Source organism: Lynx canadensis, chromosome B4 (assembly GCF_007474595.2).
Source record: "Lynx canadensis isolate LIC74 chromosome B4, mLynCan4.pri.v2, whole genome shotgun sequence".
In the NCBI taxonomy this organism is placed as follows: Eukaryota; Metazoa; Chordata; class Mammalia; order Carnivora; family Felidae; genus Lynx; species Lynx canadensis.
This window is the reverse complement of record NC_044309.1, coordinates 57,630,596-57,654,401: the sequence shown is the minus strand read 5'-3', so window position 1 is coordinate 57,654,401 and position 23,806 is coordinate 57,630,596. Positions and strand designations below refer to the sequence as shown.

The 23,806-nt window shown below is 38.7% G+C and overlaps 1 protein-coding gene across 3 annotated transcripts in view; it reads left to right on the top strand.

Moving 5' to 3' along the window:
* BCAT1 (branched chain amino acid transaminase 1) overlaps positions 1–23,806 on the top strand; it is a 102,146-nt gene that overhangs the window by 47,210 nt on the left and 31,130 nt on the right. For all 3 annotated transcript variants that reach the window (XM_030321946.1, XM_030321945.1, XM_030321947.1), the window contains exons 4-5: positions 4,785–4,895; positions 7,259–7,378. In XM_030321946.1, coding sequence (XP_030177806.1) covers positions 4,785–4,895; positions 7,259–7,378 — 231 coding nt within the window. The remainder of the gene's footprint in view (positions 1–4,784; positions 4,896–7,258; positions 7,379–23,806) is intronic.

The window sequence follows — 23,806 nt, the reverse complement described above, 5'->3', positions numbered from 1 at the left end:
AGTTTCTTGGCCAAGGTTACACAATATTAAGGGAAAAGACAGGGTACAAATGCTGACTTCTGCTTTCTGCGATATCACTCCTAAATGCATACACTAAAATTATGAAGAGGCCTGTCCAATTAACTTATTCAAAATTATAAATTTGAACAATTTGGAAACCTGTTCAATGCCCAGTGTATCCACTAGATGTTGAACTTGAGGGTCTTCAGTTTCCATTCCCATCTCTGTGTCTGAACTGTATTAGCTTGGATGAATTCTTTGATTATTTGAACACTCCAAGCCTCCATTTCTTCAACTATAAAATAAATAAGAATGGTAGCTGCCCTTCCCTGTGTCATAAGGCATCTAAAGAGATTTCCAACAAGTTTTCAAATGCCAGTGGCTATCAGAATATTTTTTAGCTTTCAAAAATCACAGTAATCCCTTCTCATGTATTCTTCCCATAGGCCACTGGTTCTCCAAGTGTGGTCCCTAGAGCAACAGCATTAATGTGGCCTGGGAGTTTGGTAGAAATCAGAAACTCTGAGGGTGGATATGTACTGTGTTTGAGACCACTGCCCTCAGATTTGCCATATTCCTTTCAAATTTTTAAGCATTTCCTTTATTTGCTCTTTATTATGACCTCTGTCATGTATGTATGGGTCTGCTTCTGGATCTCATTTTTTCATTGCACTGTCTTATCTATTCTGTTCTTTTGTTTGTCTGTCTGCGTAAATGCCACACTGTCTTGATGTCTGCCTGGGAAAAGTCCTTCTATTTTGCCTTTCAAGAGTGTCTTGGATGTTCTTAGCCCTTTGCTTTTCCATATAACTTTTTTTTTTAATTAATTTATTTATTTTTGAGAGGCAGAGAGAGAGACCAAGAGTGAATGGGGGAAGGGCAGAGAGAGAGGGAGACACAGAATCCAAAGCAGGCTCCAGGCTCTGAGCTGTCAGCACAGAGCCCGATGCGGGGCCCGAACTCACGGACCGTGAGATCATGACCTGAGCTGAAGTCAGATGCTCAACCGACTGAGCCACCCAGGTGCCCCTTCCATATAACTTTTAAATTTAGTTTATGAAGTTAATCAACTTTTATAGCTTAGTTTGTTAAAAAGAAAATAAAACTCCCTGACATGATGTTCATTTCGGTTACACTGGATATATAAATTGATTTGGGAGAATCAACATCTTTATAATATTCAGTCTTTGGATCCGTGAGTGTGAGATTGCTTTCTGCATTTAGTTAGGTCTCTAGTGACTTGATAAAGTTTTATATTGTCTTTATGGGTCTTTGCTTCTTTTGGGCACGCCCCCCCCCCCCATAGTCCTCTCTTAATTCTATCATAAATAGTGTTTTTATTTTCTAACTGCTGCTGTTACATAAGAATATAATTTTGTATTTGGTTACCTCATCTAAGGAAATACATTTCAAAAGAATATGTTGATTTGTGCTGATTTTCTACATATTTATTCTTACCTCTGTTTCATGATCTATGAGAGTATTTATTTATTTATTTATTTATGAGAGACAGAGCACAAGTCAGGGAGGGGCAGAGAGAGAATGAGACACAGAATCCGAAGCAGGCTCTAGGCTCTGAGCTGTCAGCACAGAGCCCGGCACGGGGCTTGAACCCACAGACCATGAGATCATGACCTGAGCCAAAGTCGGACGCTTAACCGACTGAGCTACCCAAGCACTCCTTTTTTCTATTCAGTCTAATGCTTTTTATTTATTTTTGCCTTATTGTAGTTGCATATAGTTGCATAGTATTGAATTAAAGTAGTTACAGTGGGCAATTTGTGATGTTCCCACTCTGAAAAGAAAAGCTTTGGATTTTATCAATATGATGTTTGGTTCAAGTTCATTGTAGATATTTTTTTTAAATTTTTTTAGTTCATTTATTTATTTTGAGAGAGAGTGTGGGAGGGTCAGAGAGAGACAGAGAGAATCCCAAGCAGGCTCTGCACCATCAGCACAGAGCATGATGTGGGGCTTGAACTCACAAACTGTAAGATCATGACCTGAGCTGAAACCAAGTCAGACACTTAACCGACTGAGCCACCCAGGCACCCCACATTGTAGATATTCTTTATCACTTAACAAAGTTTCCTTCTTAGTTACTTGGGAGGCTTTTTTTAAAGAGTCTCAAATGAGGGGCGCATGGGTGGTTCAGTAGGTTAAGCATCCCACTTTGGCTCAGGTCATGATCTCATAGTTCTGTGAATTTGAGTCTTGTGTCGGGCTCTGTGCTGACAGCTCAGAGCCTAGAGCCTGCTTTGGATTTGGTGTCTCCCTCTCTCTGCCCCTCCCCTGCTCATGCTCTGTCTCTCTCTCAAAAATAAATAAATGTTAAAAAGAAAATTAAAAAATAAAAGCCTCAAATGAATGTTTAATTTTGTCAGATACATTTACTATATCTAATGAGATGATTATATAGTTTTTTTTTCTACCTAAGCTATTAATATAATGAATCTCATGTTTTCTTATGTTACATCAACTTCTGTTCCTGGGATAAATCCAACTTTTTCATGCTATGTTATCCTTGTGTATATTTTACATCTGTTACTTTTAATGAGATTATCATATAATCTTTATATATATTTGAACCTATATCAGGTGCAAACAATTTTAATTTTTAAGTTTATTTTGAGATAGAAAGTGCAAGCAGGAGAGGGGCAGAGAGAGAGAGAGAGAGAGAGAGAGAGAGAGAGAGAGAGAATCCCAAGCAGGCTCTGCACCCTCAGTGCAGAGCCCAATGTGGAGCTCGAATGCCCGAACCGTGAGATCATGACCTGAGCTGAAATCCAGAGTCGGATACTGAACCAACTGAGCCACCCAGGCACCTCAGGTGCATACAATTTTTAAATTGTAAGGTAAATGGAATCCTGTGACATTACCTTTGAAATAAAGTTTATTTTGTTTTGCATTTACTAATATAACCTCACCAGCTTTACTTTAAAAAAAATTTTTTTTTACATTTATTTATTTTTAATAGAGAGAGACAGAGCACAAGTTGGAGAGGGGCAGAGAGAGGAGACACGGAATCTGAAGCAGGCTCCAGGCTCCAAGCTGTCAGCACAGAGCCTGACGCAGGGCTTGAACTCACAAACTGTGGGATCATGACCTGAGCCGAAGTCGGACGCTTAACCGACTGAGCCACCAGGTGCCCTAGACCACCAGCTTTACTTTATTTATTTAATTAAAAAAATTTTTTTAATGTTTTTTATTTATTTTTGAGACAGAGAGAGACAGAGTATGAGCAGGAGAGGGGCAGAGAGAGAGGGAGACACAGAATGGAAGCAGGCCCCAGGCTCTGAGCTGTCAGCACAGAGCCCGACCCGGGGCTCGAACTCACAAACCAAGAGACCATGACCTGAGCCAAAGTCGGTTACTTAACTGACTGAGCCACCCAGGCGCCTCCACCAACTTTACTTTAGCCAGAATTTGTATGACATAATTATTTTTATGTCTTTTTGTCTCATGTGTGTTTCAGATGTTATCAGCTGAGTCCAATCTGACAACTTTATCTTTTAACTGAAGCTTTAGTCCTATTACATTTAATAAGTTACTCACATATTTGTACCTAAATCTCATTTAGTGCTTTTACATTGTGCTGCATGATGTGGACTTCTTTTCTCATGTAAGCTCTAAGGCTATAAGCTTCTAAAGGCCCAACTATCATTCAGTTCGAATTTTCTAATTTCCATAATTTTTCTTCCTTGACTCATACTTTAGTAAATGAGTTTCTTCTTTTCAAAATGTTGACATTTTGTGGCTGTATTTCTGATACTGATTTCTGATGTAAGGTTGGGAAATATGTGAAAAGAACATGCATTCTGCAGGTGGTGTGTGCAGGGCTCTGTGTATCCACTAGGCTAGTTTATTTTTCCTGTTCTTCAAATCTTCCATATCTTTACCGAATTTCAGCCTGTTTGTTCTGTCAGTTATTTAGAGAACCAGTGTTAAAATTTCCCACTAAAATTATTGATTTTTCTCTTTTCTGTGTGTATCAGTACTCTTTAAATTATTATTAAGTATAATTTATTGTCAAATTGGTTTCCATACAACACCTAGTGCTCATCCTAACAGGTGCCCTCCTCAATGCCCGTCACCCACTTTCCCCTCTCCCCCACCCCCATCAACCCTCAGTTCTCAGTATTAAGAGTCTCTTATGGTTAGTATGCACCTACTTCAAAGGTTTTTAACATCCCTGCCCAGTGGTTTGTCTGGGGCGCCATTTTGAGAAAGGTGCCATGGCCCTAACACAGGATAGTCTTGAGCTGCTTGGGTTCTATGATTTGGGAGACTAAACCAACCCTGGTCACATCTAGATTATTTACTATCCAGAGTTTGAATGAGCCCGATTAAATGAAAGGATGCATGGGTGTTTAGGGCAGCAGGGTACCATGGGTTCTTTGCCTCCATTTTCATTGTCTGGGTAGTTTGCCATGTTTTGTGATTGGAGATGTTTTCTTCCCACCTACATTGAGGTGTTATTTAGTAATATGGCTCCTAGGTAAGGGATATCTTTGACTTCCTACCAGATTTTTGGTACTCAAAGAGTTCTTTTTCTTTTCTTTCTTCTTCTTCTTTTTTTTTTTTTTTCCTTAAAGAAGTTCTTTTTAGCCCAGCTACTCTAACCGGCCTGTCAACTGCTGACTTTTTCTAGATTTAGAGATCTTTGGTCTAAGTCAACAACTTTACATGATGAAGAAGATGAGCGCCAATGGAAAAGTCAGTCTTTTAAACACAGATTATTTTCATTAATGATTCCCTAAGATTTATTTCTCTTTTATCTTTAGTTATTCGAAGGATTGAAGGCATTTCGAGGAGTAGATAATAAAATTCGACTCTTTCGGCCAAACCTCAACATGGATAGAATGTACCGATCTGCTGTGAGGGCCACTTTGCCGGTATGTGAGTGGATTTAGGAGTTTCTTGTATGTTTCTTTCTTTTAATGTAATGGGTCATTGTGAATTTACCACGGAACAAATCATTTCTGAATGTAGCTGACCCTTGAGCAATGCAGGGGTCAGGGGAACTGGCCCCCACATGGTTGAAAATCTGTTTGCAACTTTGACTCCCCAAAAACTTGACCAAGAGCCTACTGTTGACTGGAAACCTTACCAAAACATAAACACTTGATTAACACATATTTTTTATGTTGTGTGTATTATATACTTAATTCTTATAATAAAGTAAGCTAGAGAAAAGGAAATGTTACTAAGAAAATCATAAGGAAGAGAAAATACATTTACAGTACTGAATTATATTTATTAAAAAAAAAATCAATCTACATGCAAGTGCACCCGTGCGATTTAAACCCATGTTGTTCCAGAGTCAACTGTACTTAGATTGATATACAGTACAAACATGTGAACACTGAAGTTACTTCTGATCTACTTTGTAATCAGTGAGGTAAAAATTAGCAATTCCAGAGTCTATTTTTTGTGAGTGTCTGTGGGGGATTAATATGTATGTAGGAGATAATAGGATAAGGAAGAAAAATGTACCTCAAACTAAAATAAATAAAATTTGAAGACCCTATGAAATTATAATATGTGAAATGGAAAATATGGTGTGCCACACAGATATTTTGGGAGTATCTTGCCTAATTGCTTTGGGCAATAGCAAGTTTGCAGTGACTTATTTTGATATTTTACCCCAAGCTTTATTATTTTTTTTAAATGATATCAAAATGGTTTGTCATAGCCATTGGTTCCTGTCTAGAACATTGTTTGTTAAAGAGCAGAATTCATTATACAGTGGGTTGGATTTAGATTATAAGGCTCATATCAAGGTAGGAGGTGTCTTAGATTACTTCCCTTGCCTGAGACGTGACCAGGCTGCCTTTCTGAGCTGAAGAAGCTGTTTTCTTCTTTTACATATTCTGTGTATCTAACTTTCAGGAACCTAGCCCAAGCTGCACTTTTGAAGAAGCCCAAGTAACCACTCCTTTTTAGCCAGGTTCTTCCCTTTCCTTCCTACTTTTGTAACCCATGCTTCACCTACCTCCTTCAGAGGCCATAATATAGTACCAGAAGGGAAATTACAGTGAATTCTTTGAACTTGTTTAATTCTTGTACCATTACAAACTACCAGGAAATACTTTAAAGTGGGGACAGGATGAAGGGGACGTAACATCTCTTGGACCTCAGCTCTACCACAAACTGTGTTTGATGGTTTTACATTCTTTGCCTGTTGAATCATAACAGTAAGCCATTTCCAAGAAGGTGTATGTTGTACATTTTAGTAGCACCTTTGTACTAGAAGAAAATTCAAGCCCTAAGAGGTTAAATGACTTGCCTTAAGTCACAGAGTAAAGGGACATGGCAAGAAACTGGGTGCAAATCTATTTAATTCCTGGTCAAGTTCTCTTTCCACTAAATCTTATCGCTAGACAACAGTACCAGAGATGCCTACAGGTGATGCAGGGTGATGATATATCCTATATGATGGACAGTCCTGATTTCTATAATATTGTGCTGTGATTCCTGGTTCTAAGTTCCCATTTAAATAGCCAATTCTTGATGTCATGGGTTTTGTTCACATGCGTGTTTCTGACTCATTTCAGTCTTGGATAACCCATCACATACATTTCTGACAGTATGTTTCTCTGCCCTGTTGAGTGAGTAGAAATTACTTATTTTACATACTGTCACCTATCTAGTACATGAAAACCTTTTTCTCCTTAGAAATAAACTGCCCTTTGCCTTTGCCCATTTTCCTGTTGGGTCATCTGTGTCTTTCTTACTGATTTTCAGAATATCTTAACATATTCAAGTTATGATCCTTGGTTGGTTATGTGTTATGAATAACTTTACCCAATTTGTTGCTTCTTACATCTTCTAAAGAACAGAAATCATTAAGTTTTAAATAGCCAAATTATACCCATTTTTTTCCTTTATGATTTGTGCTTTATGTCTCTGATTTAGGAATTCTTGTCTACCTTTAGGAGACACAGGTATTTTAAAATTTTTACTCCATATAAGTCTTAATGTCTTATCGTATTTAAGTATATAATCCAACTCTAGTTGATATTAGCTACAGTAAGAGGTAGGGATCCAACATTTTATCTCCTCCTTATGGATAATCCATCATGCCATCACAATTTTGGTGGAAAAAAAAAAACACAGAAAAAAAATTCTTGTCTGGTTTTATTATTACTGCTTTTTTTTTTTTTTTTTTTAACAGTCTAAAGCTTTCGTGAGGATCATTTCTTATTGCTCCAGTGGAAGAAAATCCCATTATTCATTATGTTTTACATTCCTTCAGGTATTTGACAAGGAAGAGCTTTTAGAGTGCATTCAACAGCTTGTGAAACTGGATCAAGAATGGGTCCCCTATTCAACAACTGCTAGTCTCTATATTCGTCCTACATTCATTGGAACTGAGGTACAAACCAACTCCTGTTTTGGGGTACTTCGGTAGACAAGTTATCATTGTTTATTCTTGTGTGAAACTTCTAGCATATAGTTTGAAAGGGCCGCCAGCAACATCATAAATGACTCCTTTCTCCTGATTATCAAGATTAGGTGTTGGCAAACATTTCTTTAAAGGACCGGATGGTAAATATATGAGGCTTTGTGGGCCATTTGGTTTCTGTCACAACTACTTGATTCCACCATTGTGGCACAGAAGCAGCAGCCACAGTTACCAACGTAGATGAGCAATGAGCAGGGCTGTTTGCCTTCCTTTAATCAAGATTAACCAAATACTGATTTCCTCAATATTTTTCTGAGTTTCCTCAGAGGCATTCCTCAGTGTCATGTCTCATCTTGGCAGTAGTTCTCCAAGGTCGAAGTGGTAATGGTTTTGAAATTTGGAGAAGGAAGAGCTGCTGCTTCTTATTTTCATTTTCCTGAAGTCTTGGGATTACTAAGGATTGGGAGTGGAAGGCCCTCTTCCCTCACAGGAAATGTTGAAAATAAAGTTCACAATGGGAGGGTTAGAACTTGAGAGTAGTAGCTTTAAACAGCATGGCTGTAAGATCTGCTGGTGAGCCACACTCTACTGGCTGAGGCCCTTGCAAAAGGACATGCCTGGAAAGGCTAAGGCTGTTTGTGTGGGTTGAGTATGTTCTATAAAGACCCTCTCACTTGTCTCCTTCCTCTTAGAGTGAGTGATACGAAGGGATAATTGATGGGTGGGGGAGATTGAGTGTGGGTAGCATATGGAGATCTTTAGGAATAGAGAGGAAACATAACGCTTTTACTATAGTCTAGCCATTCTGTTCTCTACTAAGTAATTATAAGCTTACCAAGTTCTCTACTATGCCATCTGGATGCAAGAAGTAGGGAAATAGAAGGCCATAGAATAAATACCTAAATGGTCTTTTGACACCCTCTTGATGCCTTTGAAAGACTATTAAGAATCTAGATAATGAACTTCATGAACTGTAGTCTCCCTAGCAAACTTGAAAGAATTTAAAAATGATCTGCTCCTTATGTCTCTGGCATTTTAATATTAATGAACTTTTAATCTATTTTATATTTTTATTTATATAATTTTATTTTTTTAGTTTTTTATATTATTTAACTTTAGGATAGGAAGAAGCAATTTTTAATGTTTGTTGAAACATTTTTACTAATCTGGAAGCACTGTCTTCCCGTTATCCTGAAGTACTTTCCCACTGTAAGATCTAATTCTTCTATTCCGAGTTTGTTGAGAATTTTTGTCACAAATGGATGTTGGATTTTGTTGAATGATTTTTCTATATGTCTGACATGATTGTGATCTTGTTCTTCATTCTATAATTATAGTGTATTCATTTTTTGGTTTTAAAACAACCTTGCATTCCTGGACTAAATCCTACTTGGTTATGGTGAATAATTAGTATTATATCTTGTATTCAGTTTGCAAGTATTTTGTTAAGAATGTATGTCAATGCTCCTAAAAGGTATTGGTCTGTAGTCTTCTAGCATAATTAGTTCTGTGATTTAGCAAATTGTTTAGAGTCCCGGAATCCTATAATCTAGAGTTAGACCAGCTTTTAAATCTGATTTTATAGTCTAGCCTGTTGTCACAATAATCCCCTCTATTGGCAGTCTTCAACTTTTTGTATTTGAATTACCCAAGTATTTTTTAAAATATATGTATTGACTCGCATCCCCAGAGATTTTCATTGAGTAAATCAGAATGGTAATTCTGATGCCTGCCCATATTTAAGAATCTTGGTGACAAAAGCCATTCCAAGTAGTTCTCTTCCACTCTGCCAGCTTACATATTTGATCATGCCTTGGGCCTCAGAGTCAAGAATTTTTAAAAATCTGCTTTATAAGCAATAGGGTAAGAATTGAAGGAAATAATTGATATCATTTGATGTGTCAACATTATTTATATTTGGTTGGTATATTTATATCAACTAGAATTTTTCTAATGGTGTAGGCAGAAAAAAGATCACCTATAATTCAGAAATGAGCATAATACAAATAATAAAACATGGATTTAGCATTTGTACTCTACACAGATGTTATATAATCTAGTCTGGTAATTATCATGCACTGTCTTTTCATGGTGGTTGCATTAATAAGTGAAGTATTGGCTGGAGTATTGGCTTAGTCTCAATGACTTCTGGTTCACTGGGATTACTTCATCAGAGATGACTAACTTTTGCTGCCCTTTTTACGTTACTTGGTTTTGTGAGGGTTCTGTCTTGTCACTGGCTTCACAGAATAATTGTGGGCTCAACCTCCATATCAGTTATCTGATGTTTTGGTCTTATGTACTGCTGGCTGAAATCCATTTTTTTTTCATGTTCTTTTCATGAGTAGATTAACTGATTAAGGCAGACTTTGATCAAAGAGGTATTTTGATTTCTTTGAATGAGCAAATATATGTTGGGGTCATTTATTAAGTGATATCACCCCCTGGTCGATCTCTATTCCCAGGTATGATATTCCCTTATGTGTGTAGAATATTCAGTGTTGAACAACAAATTTATTTGTATTGAGCCCCAGCCCAGATCCAAATGATCTAAATCTGTGGAGCCAGGATCAGAGACTCTGCATTTAAACAAACTCTCCAGGGATTTCTTAACTACTTTCAAGAGTATCACCATCTCAAACCTTGTGAAAGAATTAAGCATATGTCTGGCAGTCTTGAATGCTTTATTTGCTCCAGGGATTGTAAACTGGCACCAGGTAGAAATATTTATATCTTTGAAAGCTCAGGGTCATCCCAAGGGCAGGGTGTTGTTATCACTTTCAGGGGCCATGATATAACATTCAAATATTAATCATTCCTTCTCATGCCTAGTACAATTTGGTAGCTGCCATGTACTGAGACAGTGACTCTAATACCAACTTCTGAATTTCATTATATTTGCAATATGGTGCTTCTTTACATGTTTTATAATTAACTGACCCTTCATTTTTACCAATTTTCATAGGTAATACCTATGTATGAATGTATTTGTACAATTCGTCATATGTCTTCTGGCCTTTGATAATAATTGGATCCATTATTAAAATCCTTTTAGGTTTAGGATTGTAATAAACAGGAAAGTATTTTATTGGAACATTTATAATCAGCTAGTAATAATGTAACCAGTGAGTAGAGATTGCCAATAAAAAAATGCCAGGCTTCCAGTGGGTAGAAATTAAAAAAAATTTCTTTTTCTATAAGGTTCATATTATTAAACAAAATACTAAACATGAATACATAAACCTTTTGTAACAGGCTTAAATTAGAGAGTAAAATCATTCATGTTACCAAAAGATTTTTCAGGGGTGCCTGGGTAGCTCAGGCGGTTGAGTGTCCAATTCTCAATCTCAGCTCAGGTCTTGATCTCGGGGTTGTGAGTTGAAGCCCATCAGTGGGCTCCATGCTGCACCTGAAGCCTACTGTATTTATTTATTTCTTAACTGTTTGTTTGTTTATATATTTATTTACAGAGGGAGAATGTGACCAGGGGAGGGGCAGAGAGAGAATCCCACGCAGGTTCCACACTGTCAGCACAGAGCCCAGTGCAGGGCTCGATCTCACCAACCATGAGATCATGACCTCAGCGGAAATCAAGTCAGACACTCAACCAACTGAACCACCTAGGTGTCCCCTGAAGCCTACTTAAAAAAAAAAAAAAATTCAGCATCCCTTTAATATCTTCTGAAGTATTTATAGGTAAAGAGAAGCTAAAAGCTGTAGAATGCTTCAGACCACAGCTGATTATGTGTCAATTAGAATTTAAGATAAAATCTGAAATCGTAATATTTAAATAAAGAACATTTACATGAACAGTTTCTAAATTTTCACTTTACCAGACAAGAAGCAAAAATTATATGACTGTCAGGTTCAGTACCGGATACCAAACATTACATCTAAAAAAGCTGAGTTTCGCTGATTTTAACATGTTTTATCAAACTTCACTCTCTTTGGTAACTCTAGGCAGGTGCAGCTATATGAACATACAAACAGACACAGGCTTTATTTTGTCAGTGATTCTAAGTGTACAGGTGATTTGACCATAGTCTATAGCAAAATACGCACAGCCACGAACTCTGGAATCCTCTTGTATGGTCATGGCTCTCAGCCTTTCACTTTCCAGTTTCTCTCAGTGCCATCTCATCTCACTGGAGGCAGCACTGCATAAAAGCAGGACTGAGAAGCAGTGTCACAGGAAGGGTCAGGTCTGATGGTTAAGAGTCAGCTCACCCAGCCCCTTTGACCAGGTCCCAGGCTGACTGCCACAGATGTGTAAGCTACCAGCAGATTGGACTTTTTTTCAGCTGTACTCCAAGATTGACTGACCTTCGCTCATGTGGAGGTTGATGAATTCCTCATATTCAGTTAACTCCTACTTCTGCATTCAGAGTGCCCCTAAATAAATTTCTGCGCTTGAGCTCAACTAGAGAGGCAGTCTGCTTTTGGTCAATTCCAGCCTCAGATGCACAGAATACAATCTGAACAGTGCAGAGCATTTTCAGTCACTTCACATAAAACACTCTCCCCATTCACAACTTCTGGAAATCTGTCAGTATGACATTCTCATTAGAGCTCACATTTACAAAACTCCTGCTGCCAAATGGTCCACTCCTTGATTTCAGGTTCACTGCATAGGGAGCTTAAGGACATAAATTTCGTAGACATGTCTTTCTTTTCCTTTTATCACCTTGTAAAATCTTTATATCACCCATATAATGTAACCTATAATCATAACAGTTCCCATGAAAAGAATTCCCTTTATTCACTGCCTTTATTTATGCTTATACATCTTCTATCTTCCCATCTTTTCTTTTCATTCTGTAGCCTCTATAGATGAAAGAATCTGAACAGATTTGACAACTAGTTACAGCAGCAATTAGTGATCGTTAACTTGGGTTTTGTCTACACTTTAATTTTTGTAATGTTTATTTTTGAGAGAAGGAGAGAGCGAGCGAGCAAGCGGGGGATAGGCAGAGAGAGACAGAGTCACAGAATCTGATGCAGGCTCCAGGCTCTGAGCTGTCAGCACAGAGCATGACACAGGGGTTCAAACTCATGGACCATGAGATCATGACCTGAGCCGAAGTTGGTCGCTCAACTGACTGAGCCACCCAGGCATCCCAACAATTTAATTTTTTTAAATGTTTATTTATTTTTGAGAGCAAGAATTCCAAGCAGGCTCTGTGCTGTCAGCACAGAGCTGGACACAGGGTTCGATCTCCTGAACCATGAGATCAGACCTGAGCTGAAACCAAGAGTTCAACATATTCAACCGATTGAGCCACCCAGGTGCTCCTCGTCCACACTTTTAATGTGCTCTTTTGCAATCCTATTTGAGATATTTATTCACTACACTCGTTACAAACAGTATTAAATTCTCATTTGCATAACTTAACATGTTTCGCATTAATGGCCCCGTCTAAGTATCTTCAAATTTTGAGTTGGTTTTCAGAAATCCAGCTTATTTGTATTGATTGCAGCTTGTGATGATCAGCTTGTTCTCATCAGTCTACTCATACCAGTGGACAGCCCCTTCCACTGCATCATTATCACAGGGGATGCTTCTTGTGGTCATCTTCATTTCTACCCTTGGAGTGTGGTGCAGCCAGTTAATAATTCTACCTCTCAGTTCAGGGCACCCTCCCATCATGGGCGCTGAGGTCTTTCTCTTGGTTTCTTGATTCCCTTCCATCTTCATTCCCCAGTCTCATCTCATCTCCTTCTCCCCCATTGGAAATCATTATCATGTATTGAATGAATATTCTTTTGGTTTGTATGTGTTTTTAAGTATTTCTCATTACTTTGTATGCCTGGCATTTTCGTTTATATAAATGGTTTTGTTCTACAGATCTCATTGTGTTTCTTAACGTTTTCCCAAGGCACATTGTTTTTCATTTCTGTCCAGGTTATTGTGTGTATATCCAGTCCATCACTTCTTTCATTCTTTTGTTCTTTCGTTCTTTCAACAATTTTTTTGATGATTAATTTTTATTTCTGAGGAATATAGTGTGCACGTGAGTTGGCGAGGGGCAGAGAGGGAGACACAGAATCCGAAGCAGGCTCCAGGCTCTGAGCTGTCAGCACAGAGCCCGACACGGGGCTTGAACCCACAGACCGTGAGATCATGACCTGAGCCAACGTCAGACGCTTAACTGACTGAGCCATCCAGGTGCCCCTCCAGTCCATCACTTCTAACTGCTGCAGCGTTGTTCCTGCCAGACACCTGCCACACCTGTCCCAGTTGTCTTACTAGGATTCCATTTCCCTCTTGCCTTATGTGGTCCTGCACTGAGCAGTTTGAAAATGTACACCCAAGGGAATTCTTTAAAGAGTGTTTCCCGACCAGATGCCCTTGGCCCATCTTACTTTCCAATCTAGGAAGGTTCTGCTTTTCAAGAAAGTCCTGGTTTTCTTTGATGAAATGCAGTCACTTGGTCTGACACTGTCACCATCCCCTGGCATTATGAGGCTCTCCTAAGTGTCAGCCATAGTGCTTGCTGCCTCCATTGTGCTGAAACAACCCTGTGTGTAGGAGCTTCTGGTGGCATTTTAGAGATAAGGAAACCGAGGCTCAAAGACATGAAATAAGAACCCCTGTGCTCTTAGCCTCTCTGTCGTGGGGTTGGGTCTAGGGATACAGTGCTGAGCAAAAGCCACAGTTTTGCTCTCAAGGAACTCGGTGTCTAGGGTAGGAGTCCCATTTTCGTAATAAAACCCATGAAATGAATGTGTACTGATAGGTAGAGGTCAGTGCTGTGAAGAAATGTGGTGTGGCTCAATCACAGTGGTTAGTGTGGAAATAACAGACGGGGCTACTCAGATCTTTCCCATACTGTTCTGTTATCAGTCCACCTTTGTGTCTATTTCCTTTCCTTCTCTGAGCTAACTGCTTTTTTGCTCCCAATTATATTTGACATAATCACCCCAGGTTTTATAATATGTTATATATTATGCATTACATAACACATAATCACACAATGCACACATGTGTTATATAACACACATATACACATATTCAGTTATAATACTTCCAAATTTAGGAATATCAGTTTTCACATGCCAACTTGCCAATCTATTTCTGGGATTTTATTTTTTTTAAAGGAATTTTTAAAAATAATTTTTAAATTTTTAAAAATGTTTATTTTAGAGAGAGAGAGAGAGAGAGCAGGGGAGGGCAGAGAGAGAGAGGGAGACACAGAATCTGAAGCAGGCTCCAGGCTCTGAGCTGTGAGTGCAAAGCCCGTTGAGGGGCTCAAACTCACAAACCATGAGATCATGATCTGAACTGAAATAGGACGCTCAACTGACTGAGACATCCAGGCGTCACCCCCCAATTTTTTTTTTAATTCAGGTATAACTATCAGATATAGAACATAATGATCCAATACTTGCATATATTGCAAATTGATCACCACAATAAGTCTAGTTAACTTCCATCACCATACATAGTTACAAAATATTTTTTCTTATGATGAGAACTTGAAAGATTTACTCTTTTAGGAACTTTCAAATGTTCGCGATACAGTCTTATTAACTGTAGTCGCCATGCTGTAAGTTACCTCCCCAGGACTTACTTATTATGTATCTGGAAGTTTGTACGTTTTGATCCCCTTCACCCATTTCTTCTACCCCCTGCCTCTGGCAACCACCAATCTGTTCTCTGTATCTATGAGCTCGTTTTGTGTGTGTTTTCATTTTTGTTTTAGGTTCCAAGCATAAGTGAGATCATCCAGTATTTGTCTGACTTATTTCACTTAGCATGATGTCCTCAAGTTCCATCCATGTTGTTGCAAGGCCGGATTCCTTCTTTTTTTCATGGCTGGGTAATATTCCGTTGTATATGTATACCACATCTTCTTTATCTATTCATCCATCAGTGGATACTTAGGTTGTTTTTGTGTCTTGGCTGTTATAAATAAAGTGCAGTAAGCACAGAGGTACATATATCTTTTTGAGTTCATGTTTTCTTTTTTTTTTTTTTTTTTTGGATAAGTACTCAGAAGTGGAATCAGTGGATCGTATGGTATTTCAATTTTTAATGTTTCTGGGAATCTCCATACTGTTTCCATGGTGACTGTACCACTTTACATTCCCTCCAACAGTACACAAGGGTATTTTTCTGGGATTTTAAAGGTGAGATTGGGGGAGGGAAAAACATCTGGTAACAAACTCAGTACGAAAGGTAAACAAAGATAAAGAAGCTTCCTTCCCACTATCATTCTGATCCAGAGTTCCACAGTTTTCCTCCTTCCACAATTCCTGTTGTCAGCTTTTCTTAGATTCTTCTAGTGGTACATATTCATACCTCTGCCTGCATACATGTGTTTGTCATTGAAACATACATTGTGTGTTTCTTTTTACAAAACTAGAAGTAATTTTTTTTTTTTGCTTTATATTTTTTACTTTAAATAACAGAATAAATAAGTGTAACACAAATTCAGAATGGTTTCTTTTGCTTCCTTCTACATTGAGCAGGGTCTAGAAAGACAAGAAACTGCTTTAGCTGTATATAAATTAACTGTGAGTTTAATTGCATACCTTGGTTATGGTCACTTGGCACACATTGTTTAAAAAAAAGATTTAAATTACTCCAACTTCACTTTATTTTAGAGGGAGTGATAGAAGGAATTGAAATAGACTCAAAAGCTAGAATTCAGGGCATTTATACGTGAGATTAGTCTGTGAGTAGAACTTAACACTCTTAAAATGTCTTCCTATAGTCTGTAAACATTTATATTTACATTTTTCCCCTGGGTTTTGTTTTGTTAAAAAAAATAAAGGAGAAAATAGAAAATATTTTAATACTCCACAATTCTCACTCCCAAGTGGTCAGAAATGAGGAAGAATACAATATTTATTTAAGACTAACCTAGGGGCGCCTGGGTGGCGCAGTCGGTTAAGCGTCCGACTTCAGCCAGGTCACGATCTTGCGGTCCGTGAGTTCGAGCCCCGCGTCAGGCTCTGGGCTGATGGCTCGGAGCCTGGAGCCTGTTTCCGATTCTGTGTCTCCCTCTCTCTCTGCCCCTCCCCCATTCATGCTCTGTCTCTCTCTGTCCCAAAAATAAATAAAAACGTTGAAGACTAACCTCATGCTACACAATGTGCCTCATAATTTTATAGATACTATGATACTTACACCTCACAATAGCCCTATGGATTAACTATTACTATCTCCATTTGGTAGAAGATGGAATAGAGACACAGAAAGGGAGATGTCTTGCTAAATAACTTATAAATGATAGAACAGAACAGAAATTAGAACACCAAAATGATTACCTTCCAAATTTATCACCTCCTGCCTCTCTCTTCCCATAGATATGGTGAGAGCAAAAAACTTCAAATTGCTAAGATTGCAAGGATTTTCAAAATCTTCAAAAATTTTCAAAATTTTTTGATCACAAACCTATATTTGCACTTTGGTTGCATTTTAGAAGACTTAAAACACTCATAAATGGAGAGAGATGAAAGATGTTAAAGAATATTAATCCAATTCAAAATGCATTTGTTGAGCCTTAGCTTTGTGTAAGGTATCTTCTCAAAATTCCTCTTGGGGGAACAGAAAAAAAAATAGGAAAATATTCCATCTACCTCACCCCTAGCCTGCTACAGAGAGCTTTAAGTGTTTAATCTGCTTTCATACAATGCTATTAATCATAACATACTTTTGATAATCCAAAACTAGAGGTAATTCTTTGTGCAAGTTTTGCCAAAGCTCAAAGATTTTTACACACATTCTCACACACACATAGAGTTTAAAGAGAATTAGAATGAAAATCTGTGCACATAATGCCCAGTGAAGATTAGAACATGACAGTACAACTGGGCTCAGAGCATGACTAGTACAGTTGAAACCCTGTGTGTACCCTTCTCTGTTGATTCCCCTTCCCTCCCCAGAGTCAAGTAACCATGTGGCGTGTACTTAATTCTTTATTCTCTCCTCCTTTTTACCTCCTGCCCCCAAATATGGGGTTGTTTTACTATAGATGGACATCTGGGTTATTTCTAACTTTTGACTATTATAAATAAAGCTGCTGTGCACATCCTTGTACACATCTTAGAGTGAACATATGTACCACTTTCCTTTGGTATTTACCTAAGAGTTAGATGTGTTTTTGCTTTACTAGATACTGCCAAATGGTGTTCCAAAATGCTTATACCAGTTTATTCTCCCACCAGCAATGTATGAAAATTCTATTTGCTTCTTATCCTTGCTAACACTGGTAGTGTCTTGTTAATTTTACCCATTCTGATATATGCAGTCTTATCTCCTTGTGGTTTTAATTTTTATTTCTCTGAGATAGATTACATTGAGTACCTTTTTATATATTTATTGGCTATTAGAAATCCTTTTTGGAAGTATCTTTGCAAGTCTTTTGCCATTAAAAAAATTCATTTGTCTTTTTAATTTTTTTAGAGTCTTTATATGTTCTAGATATAAATTCTTTGTCAGAGGTACATTTGTTTCATAAGTAAGTTTCCATTCTGTGACACAATTCTTTGTCAGATAAATGTATTACAAATAGTGTTCCAGTCTGTGTCTTGCTTTTGTGTCTGTGTTTTGCTTTTTCACACTCTTACTGGTTTTATTTATTTATTTATTTATTTATTTATTTATTTATTTATTTTTAAGTTTATTTATCTTGAGGCAGGAGGCAGTGTGAGAGGGGCAGAGAGAGAGGGAGAAAGAATCCCAAGCAGGCTCAGCACTGATTACATGGAGCTCGTTCCCATGAACTGTGAGATCATGACCTGAGCCAAAACCAAGAGTCAGACACTCAACTGACTGAGCCACCCAGGCACCCCACTTACTGGTATCTTTTAGAAAACAGAAGTACTTATTTTTAATGTAATTAAATTATTTTTTCAGTATGTTTTGTGGCTTTTATGTGTTTTAAAGAAATTCTTCCTTACTCCAAGGTCATACTTGTGCTTTTCCATTTAAATGAAATCCATTTGGAAGTGAACTTTTTGTGAAGGACTCCATTTTATTTTTCTCCATATGGATGCCAAGTTATTCCATTACTATTTATTGAGTGGTCTGTCTTTTCTTGCCTGATTTACAATGCCAGCTGTTGATATGTTAAGTTTCCCATAGATGAAGTCTGTGTTTGGCTCCTCAGCTGTACCTTCTCTCTTTCTCTCTCTCCCTCTTCCCTTGTTTGTTTCTCTCTCATTTCTACATAAATGGCAGCCATACTATGAACACTCTGGTTTGTATTCTTGTTTTTGTATTCACTATTTGTCTTAGAGATTCTTCCACATTAGTACATATGGATCTACCTCTATTTTATCCACTTTCTTAGCTGCAAGGCATTCCATCGTACATATATATTACTTAATTGAATACAGGATGCCATAAATTATATGTCACCCCGTTATTTTATGCACTGAAATGGAAAACATTGCTAAACTATGATGCAGTACCTTCCTGACATTCCTGACTGAGTCATGAATTAATCATACCAGCCTTTTATTTATTTTTTAAATGTGTGTTTTCAGAGAACATCTGCAATTCTTCCAGCCATCAGTTGTGCTGCTTGGCTTATGATAGGCATTTTTTATTTTTGCATATATCTTAATAACAAAAGCTAACACAGATTTATCTTCATATGGATGTCTTCCTACTGCGGGTCCCATGAGAAGACTGGTTGTTGCTTTGTAGGAAAATATTGAATTGCAGGTGTTTGATATTAATACAGATATTTGTTTCACTAATATCAAATACATGCCCTGCGTGTATTTGCACCTTTCTCTGCGATAATTTTTCTTTCAGGGCCAAGTCATACCATAACTTTTTAAAGACATTTTATTTTTTTTTTATTTTTTATTTTTTTTTATTTATTTTTGGGACAGAGAGAGACAGAGCATGAACGGGGGAGGGGCAGAGAGAGAGGGAGACACAGAATTGGAAACAGGCTCCAGGCTCTGAGCCATCAGCCCAGAGCCTGACGCGGGGCTCGAACTCCCGGACCGCGAGATCGTGACCTGGCTGAAGTCGGACGCCTAACCGACTGTGCCACCCAGGCGCCCCTAAAGACATTTTAAATGACAATTAACACGTATGACATCACCAATGCCCATAAGCCATTGGAAGTACCATCAGTATGAACAGCTAATTCCAAGTCTGGTAATGCCGGCTTTACCATGAGTGTACTGAGCCAAAAGCAATTGTAAAATGCCGAGCCTGGATTTCAGACATGTTAGTGTAAGGGAAAATGAACATCTTAGGATCTATGAAATATGGCAGAATAATTTATGCAGCTAGTGTCCTGTTGATCAGGACAAACATAAGAACTATTATTAGTAAATTGAATAAAATGAGATAGTTAAATTTGGGAATCTTAAGAGTGTAGGCTTTCTTCAAGGAATTTATGCTGTAGACATATCCCCTAGTTCACATGAAGGCATATCTTCAAAGATATTTATTGTAGCTCACAAAATTTTCTGACAGATTGGATGTGAATATGAGAGGAGAAAGGTCAAATTTTCCTTTGGGTCAGAGCAACTGGGTAGTGACCGTTTGTTGGGATGGGGAAGAGTGAGGGAAAAGGTTTTTCATGCGTATTTGTTAGAGGCGATGATGGGTAGAATCTAGAGTTCAGTTTTGGACATGGTAACTTAAGCTCAAGTTACCAAGTGGTAGGTAGATCTACAAGTCTGAAATTCAGGGGAGTGTTTGGAATTTAAGTCATACATTCTAGTGTTTAACATAAAACGCCTTTAAAGGCAAGGGTTGGAATGAAGTTATTAAGAGAAGAAATGTAGACACTGATGAAAAGAAGGTGAGGACTAAGTCCTGGGCAAGCCACAGCATTTAGAAGAAAGGGAGATAAAAAGGAATCAGCTAAGAAGTCTGAGAAGTAGCAGCCTGCTAGGTAGAAAGAAAAACAAGAGGGCTTGGTGAACTGGAAGGCAAGTGAAGGACATGGAAGCAGTGATCAGTTCTGGCAAATCCTGCCCGCGGGACCAGAGAAGTGAGGTCCAAGGACTGACTCTTAGATTTGGCAACACGAAGGTCCTTGCTGAAATGGATGTCCTGGAGGGGGACATGCGGTAAAGGGAATGTGTTTGTTTTAGATGGGAGATACAATGGCATATTTCTAAACTGATGGAATTATCCAGAGAAAAGGGAAAATTGATTGTTAAAATATTCAAAAGATTTTCCAAGCTCTACCTTTGTCATGGTTCTACTTCTGAGGGTGACAGTACTGACAGGCAGTGATACGTGACCATATAAAGGTGACAGAAGTAGAGTACATCCGTTTCTCTGCTCCACTGTGTCACAGAATGCCCCACAAGACTTGTACATACTCCCCTTCATAACCTCCTCTCCCCTTGTTCTCTCTCGAATCCATGACATTCAGCCTTTCAGCCCCCCGAACCCCCACTGAAATATGCTTGTCAAGATCACCAAGGACCTCCATTTGCCATATCCAATAGTCCATTCTTGGGGCTCCCTTCAGTGTAACATCCTTTCCCGTGCACCAGCCCACTCAGGATCCTCTTTCTCATTTGGTCAGCTGGGTTGGGACTTGCCTATTTGGGGAGCATCTCAGGGTAGTTGTCAACTCCCTGTGTTGGTCTAAACTGTCTCTCTATTCCGGGCCCATTGTGTGCTTGGCCCAGACAATAGAACCAAATTGGATGGAATCACAAAGTCAAAGTCTGAGCGCTTGAGGCTAGGTCAGTGAGGAGACCTTGGTTTTGAGGCCATTCTTGGTACAAGGAAAATGTACATGTAGCATTTTCCTGTCCTCTGGAGAAGGGGCCAGCAAACTTTCCCTGTGAAGCCAGATAGCTTCTTGTCTCTACCTTTGTAGCACAAAACCTTCAGTAGGCAGCACATAAATGCATGAATTCATGTATTCCAATAAAATTTTTTAGAAAACAGGAAGCAGCCTGAAGTTTGACAACCCTCTCCCCCCCCCCACCCCCCCATCAAGTCATTTCACAAAGGGAAATGAAGCGTGGTTTTTCTAAAGAGTGACTCATTCTGGCTCCTCCTGGGTACTTCTCTGTTGAATTTTCTGGACCATTTGTTTAATAATCCATGCTGAAATTTCTCTTTAGGATTGATTTTGAATATAACCAAGCTGTATTCCCCAAGATATGGGTATAATGATCCTTTTTCCTAAGTGTTCATTCACCACAATTCCAACATTGAGCATTGAATGTAGTTCCATGGTCCCATCTACAGTCATCTTAATGTCACCTTCATGCCCTGCATGTTGGTACATATTGAATTTATTTACCAGTTATAAATGATCATTTATAAAAGCAATAACAATCGCTACTTGTTGGATGCTTGAACAAGATGAGGTTATGGGTGCTTTCCACAGGTTATCTAATTCCTACACCGACCCTGTGAGCAGGAACTATCATTGCGTTTAACTTTAGACATGACAGGTAGGTGTTCTTTTTTTTGGTTGTTTTCTCCTTATCTTTAGGGTTTTTTTTTTAAACTGTGTGTTTTTTAGGGGCGCCTGGGTGGCTCAGTCGGTTGAGCGTCCGACTTCAGCTCAGGTCACGATCTCACGGTCCATGAGTTCGAGCCCCGCGTCAGGCTCTGGGCTGATGGCTCAGAGCCTGGAGCCTGCTTCTGATTCTGTGTCTCCCTCTCTCTCTCTCTGCCCCTCCCCTGTTCATGCTCTGTCTCTCTCTGTCTCAAAAATAAATAAACGTTTAAAAAAAAACAACAAAAAACTGTGTTTTTTAAGGTTTAAGATTTTTTTTTTTTAATGTTTATTTTTGAGAGAGAGAGAGAGCACAAGCAGGGGAGGGGCAGAGAGAGAGGGAGACACAGAATCCAAAGCAGGTTCCAGGCTCTGAGCTGTCAGCACAGAGCCCGACGCGGGGCTCGAACTCACAGACCGTGAGATCATGACCTGAGCTGAAGTCCAACGCTCAACTGACTAAGCTGCCCAGGCACCCCAAAGTTTAAGATCATTCTTATTTAAAAACTAAAAAAAGAATGAAGTGCTAACCTTCTTTTTGTCAAGTGTTCAATATATACTGTCTTTCTATTTGACCAGGACTGATATCCTCTACCCATTTTAGAGCAAGCCTCAGAAAAATTCTGGACTTTAGCTTCTTCCCATGGTATTCTTTGAATGTCTACATATAAATTCTGTTAGTTTAGAGGCCAGCACTAAAGGAAATCAGGGGGCAAAGGAACATTTTCTCTGTGGTGTCAGCGCAACATACAAGGATTAGCATCAGATTTTTTTTTTAATCAAAATAATTCAAATATGGCAAATAAGTCCCCTAGGTTGTTTTCACAACCCCTTTCTATAAACAACATCTTATTAAGATGGAGAGTCTTTGAACAAAAATGTAGTGAACCTGGTATAACAATGTACAATGCTCTGTGTAGGGGACAAAGATGGTCTTCATGGGGTGTACAGATTTGTAAGAGGTAGGGAATTAAAGAAGCATTTGTAAGAAGGTGTGATGGACATTTTATCTAAATGTACGGAAGTACACGGTGCTGTAATAGCATGTAACACAAGCACCTAGCCTTGTGAAGAGGGCTCATTTTCTGAAATCACAGTAAAAATTGAGATTGAAGGATTTATATTACTTCAGAAAGAGAGGGCATGTCTTAGTCTGCTGTGGCCGCCGTATCAGAATCCCACAGACTAGGCATCTCAAATACCAGAATTTATTTCCTCACAGTTTTGGAGGCTGGAAGTTCACGATCAAAGTGCCAGCAGGGTTAGTTTCTGGTAAGGTCTCCCCATAGACGTCCACTTCACTGTGTCCTCCCAGAGCCTTCTGTGTGTGCGGAGGGAGTGGAGAGCTCATGCTCTAATGTCTCTTTGTCTCATAAGGGCACTAGTTCTGTTGGATTATGGCCTAATCTTTTGACCTCATTTGACCTTAATTACCTCCTTAAAAACTTTAGCTCAAAAAGTAGTCACATGGAGGGTTAGGGCTTCCAACATATAAGTGTTGGGGGCAGACACATTTCAGTCCATAACAGGGGAGCAGAGAGCATTCTGGGTAGGTGGAATAGTTCAGGAAACCATGTAGAGGCAGAAAAGTGAGGAACTGAAAGGGGCCAGTGTGGTTTGAGCATGGGGTGCCTAGAGTGTGAGGGCCCTGCTGAAGGCTGAGGTGAAAGGAAGTGAGGCCCCTGTTGGAACCCTCTCTAGGGTAAGAAATCTTGGGTCCTTCACTTATTGTTTTAAGTTTCAACACTACAAAAAGAGCTCTGGACTAAGAGCAGAAGATCTAGAGCTTAGTAACTGACCTTGGGCAAATCATTTGTTTGGAGCCTATGTAAAAATCAGGAATTATAACCCTTAACTTTTAGGACTGTTTGATCATATAAGGTAAAACCTGTGAAATGTCTTAGGAACCGAAAACTGTGTAATTACTGAGGTGTTTTTTTTTTTTTTT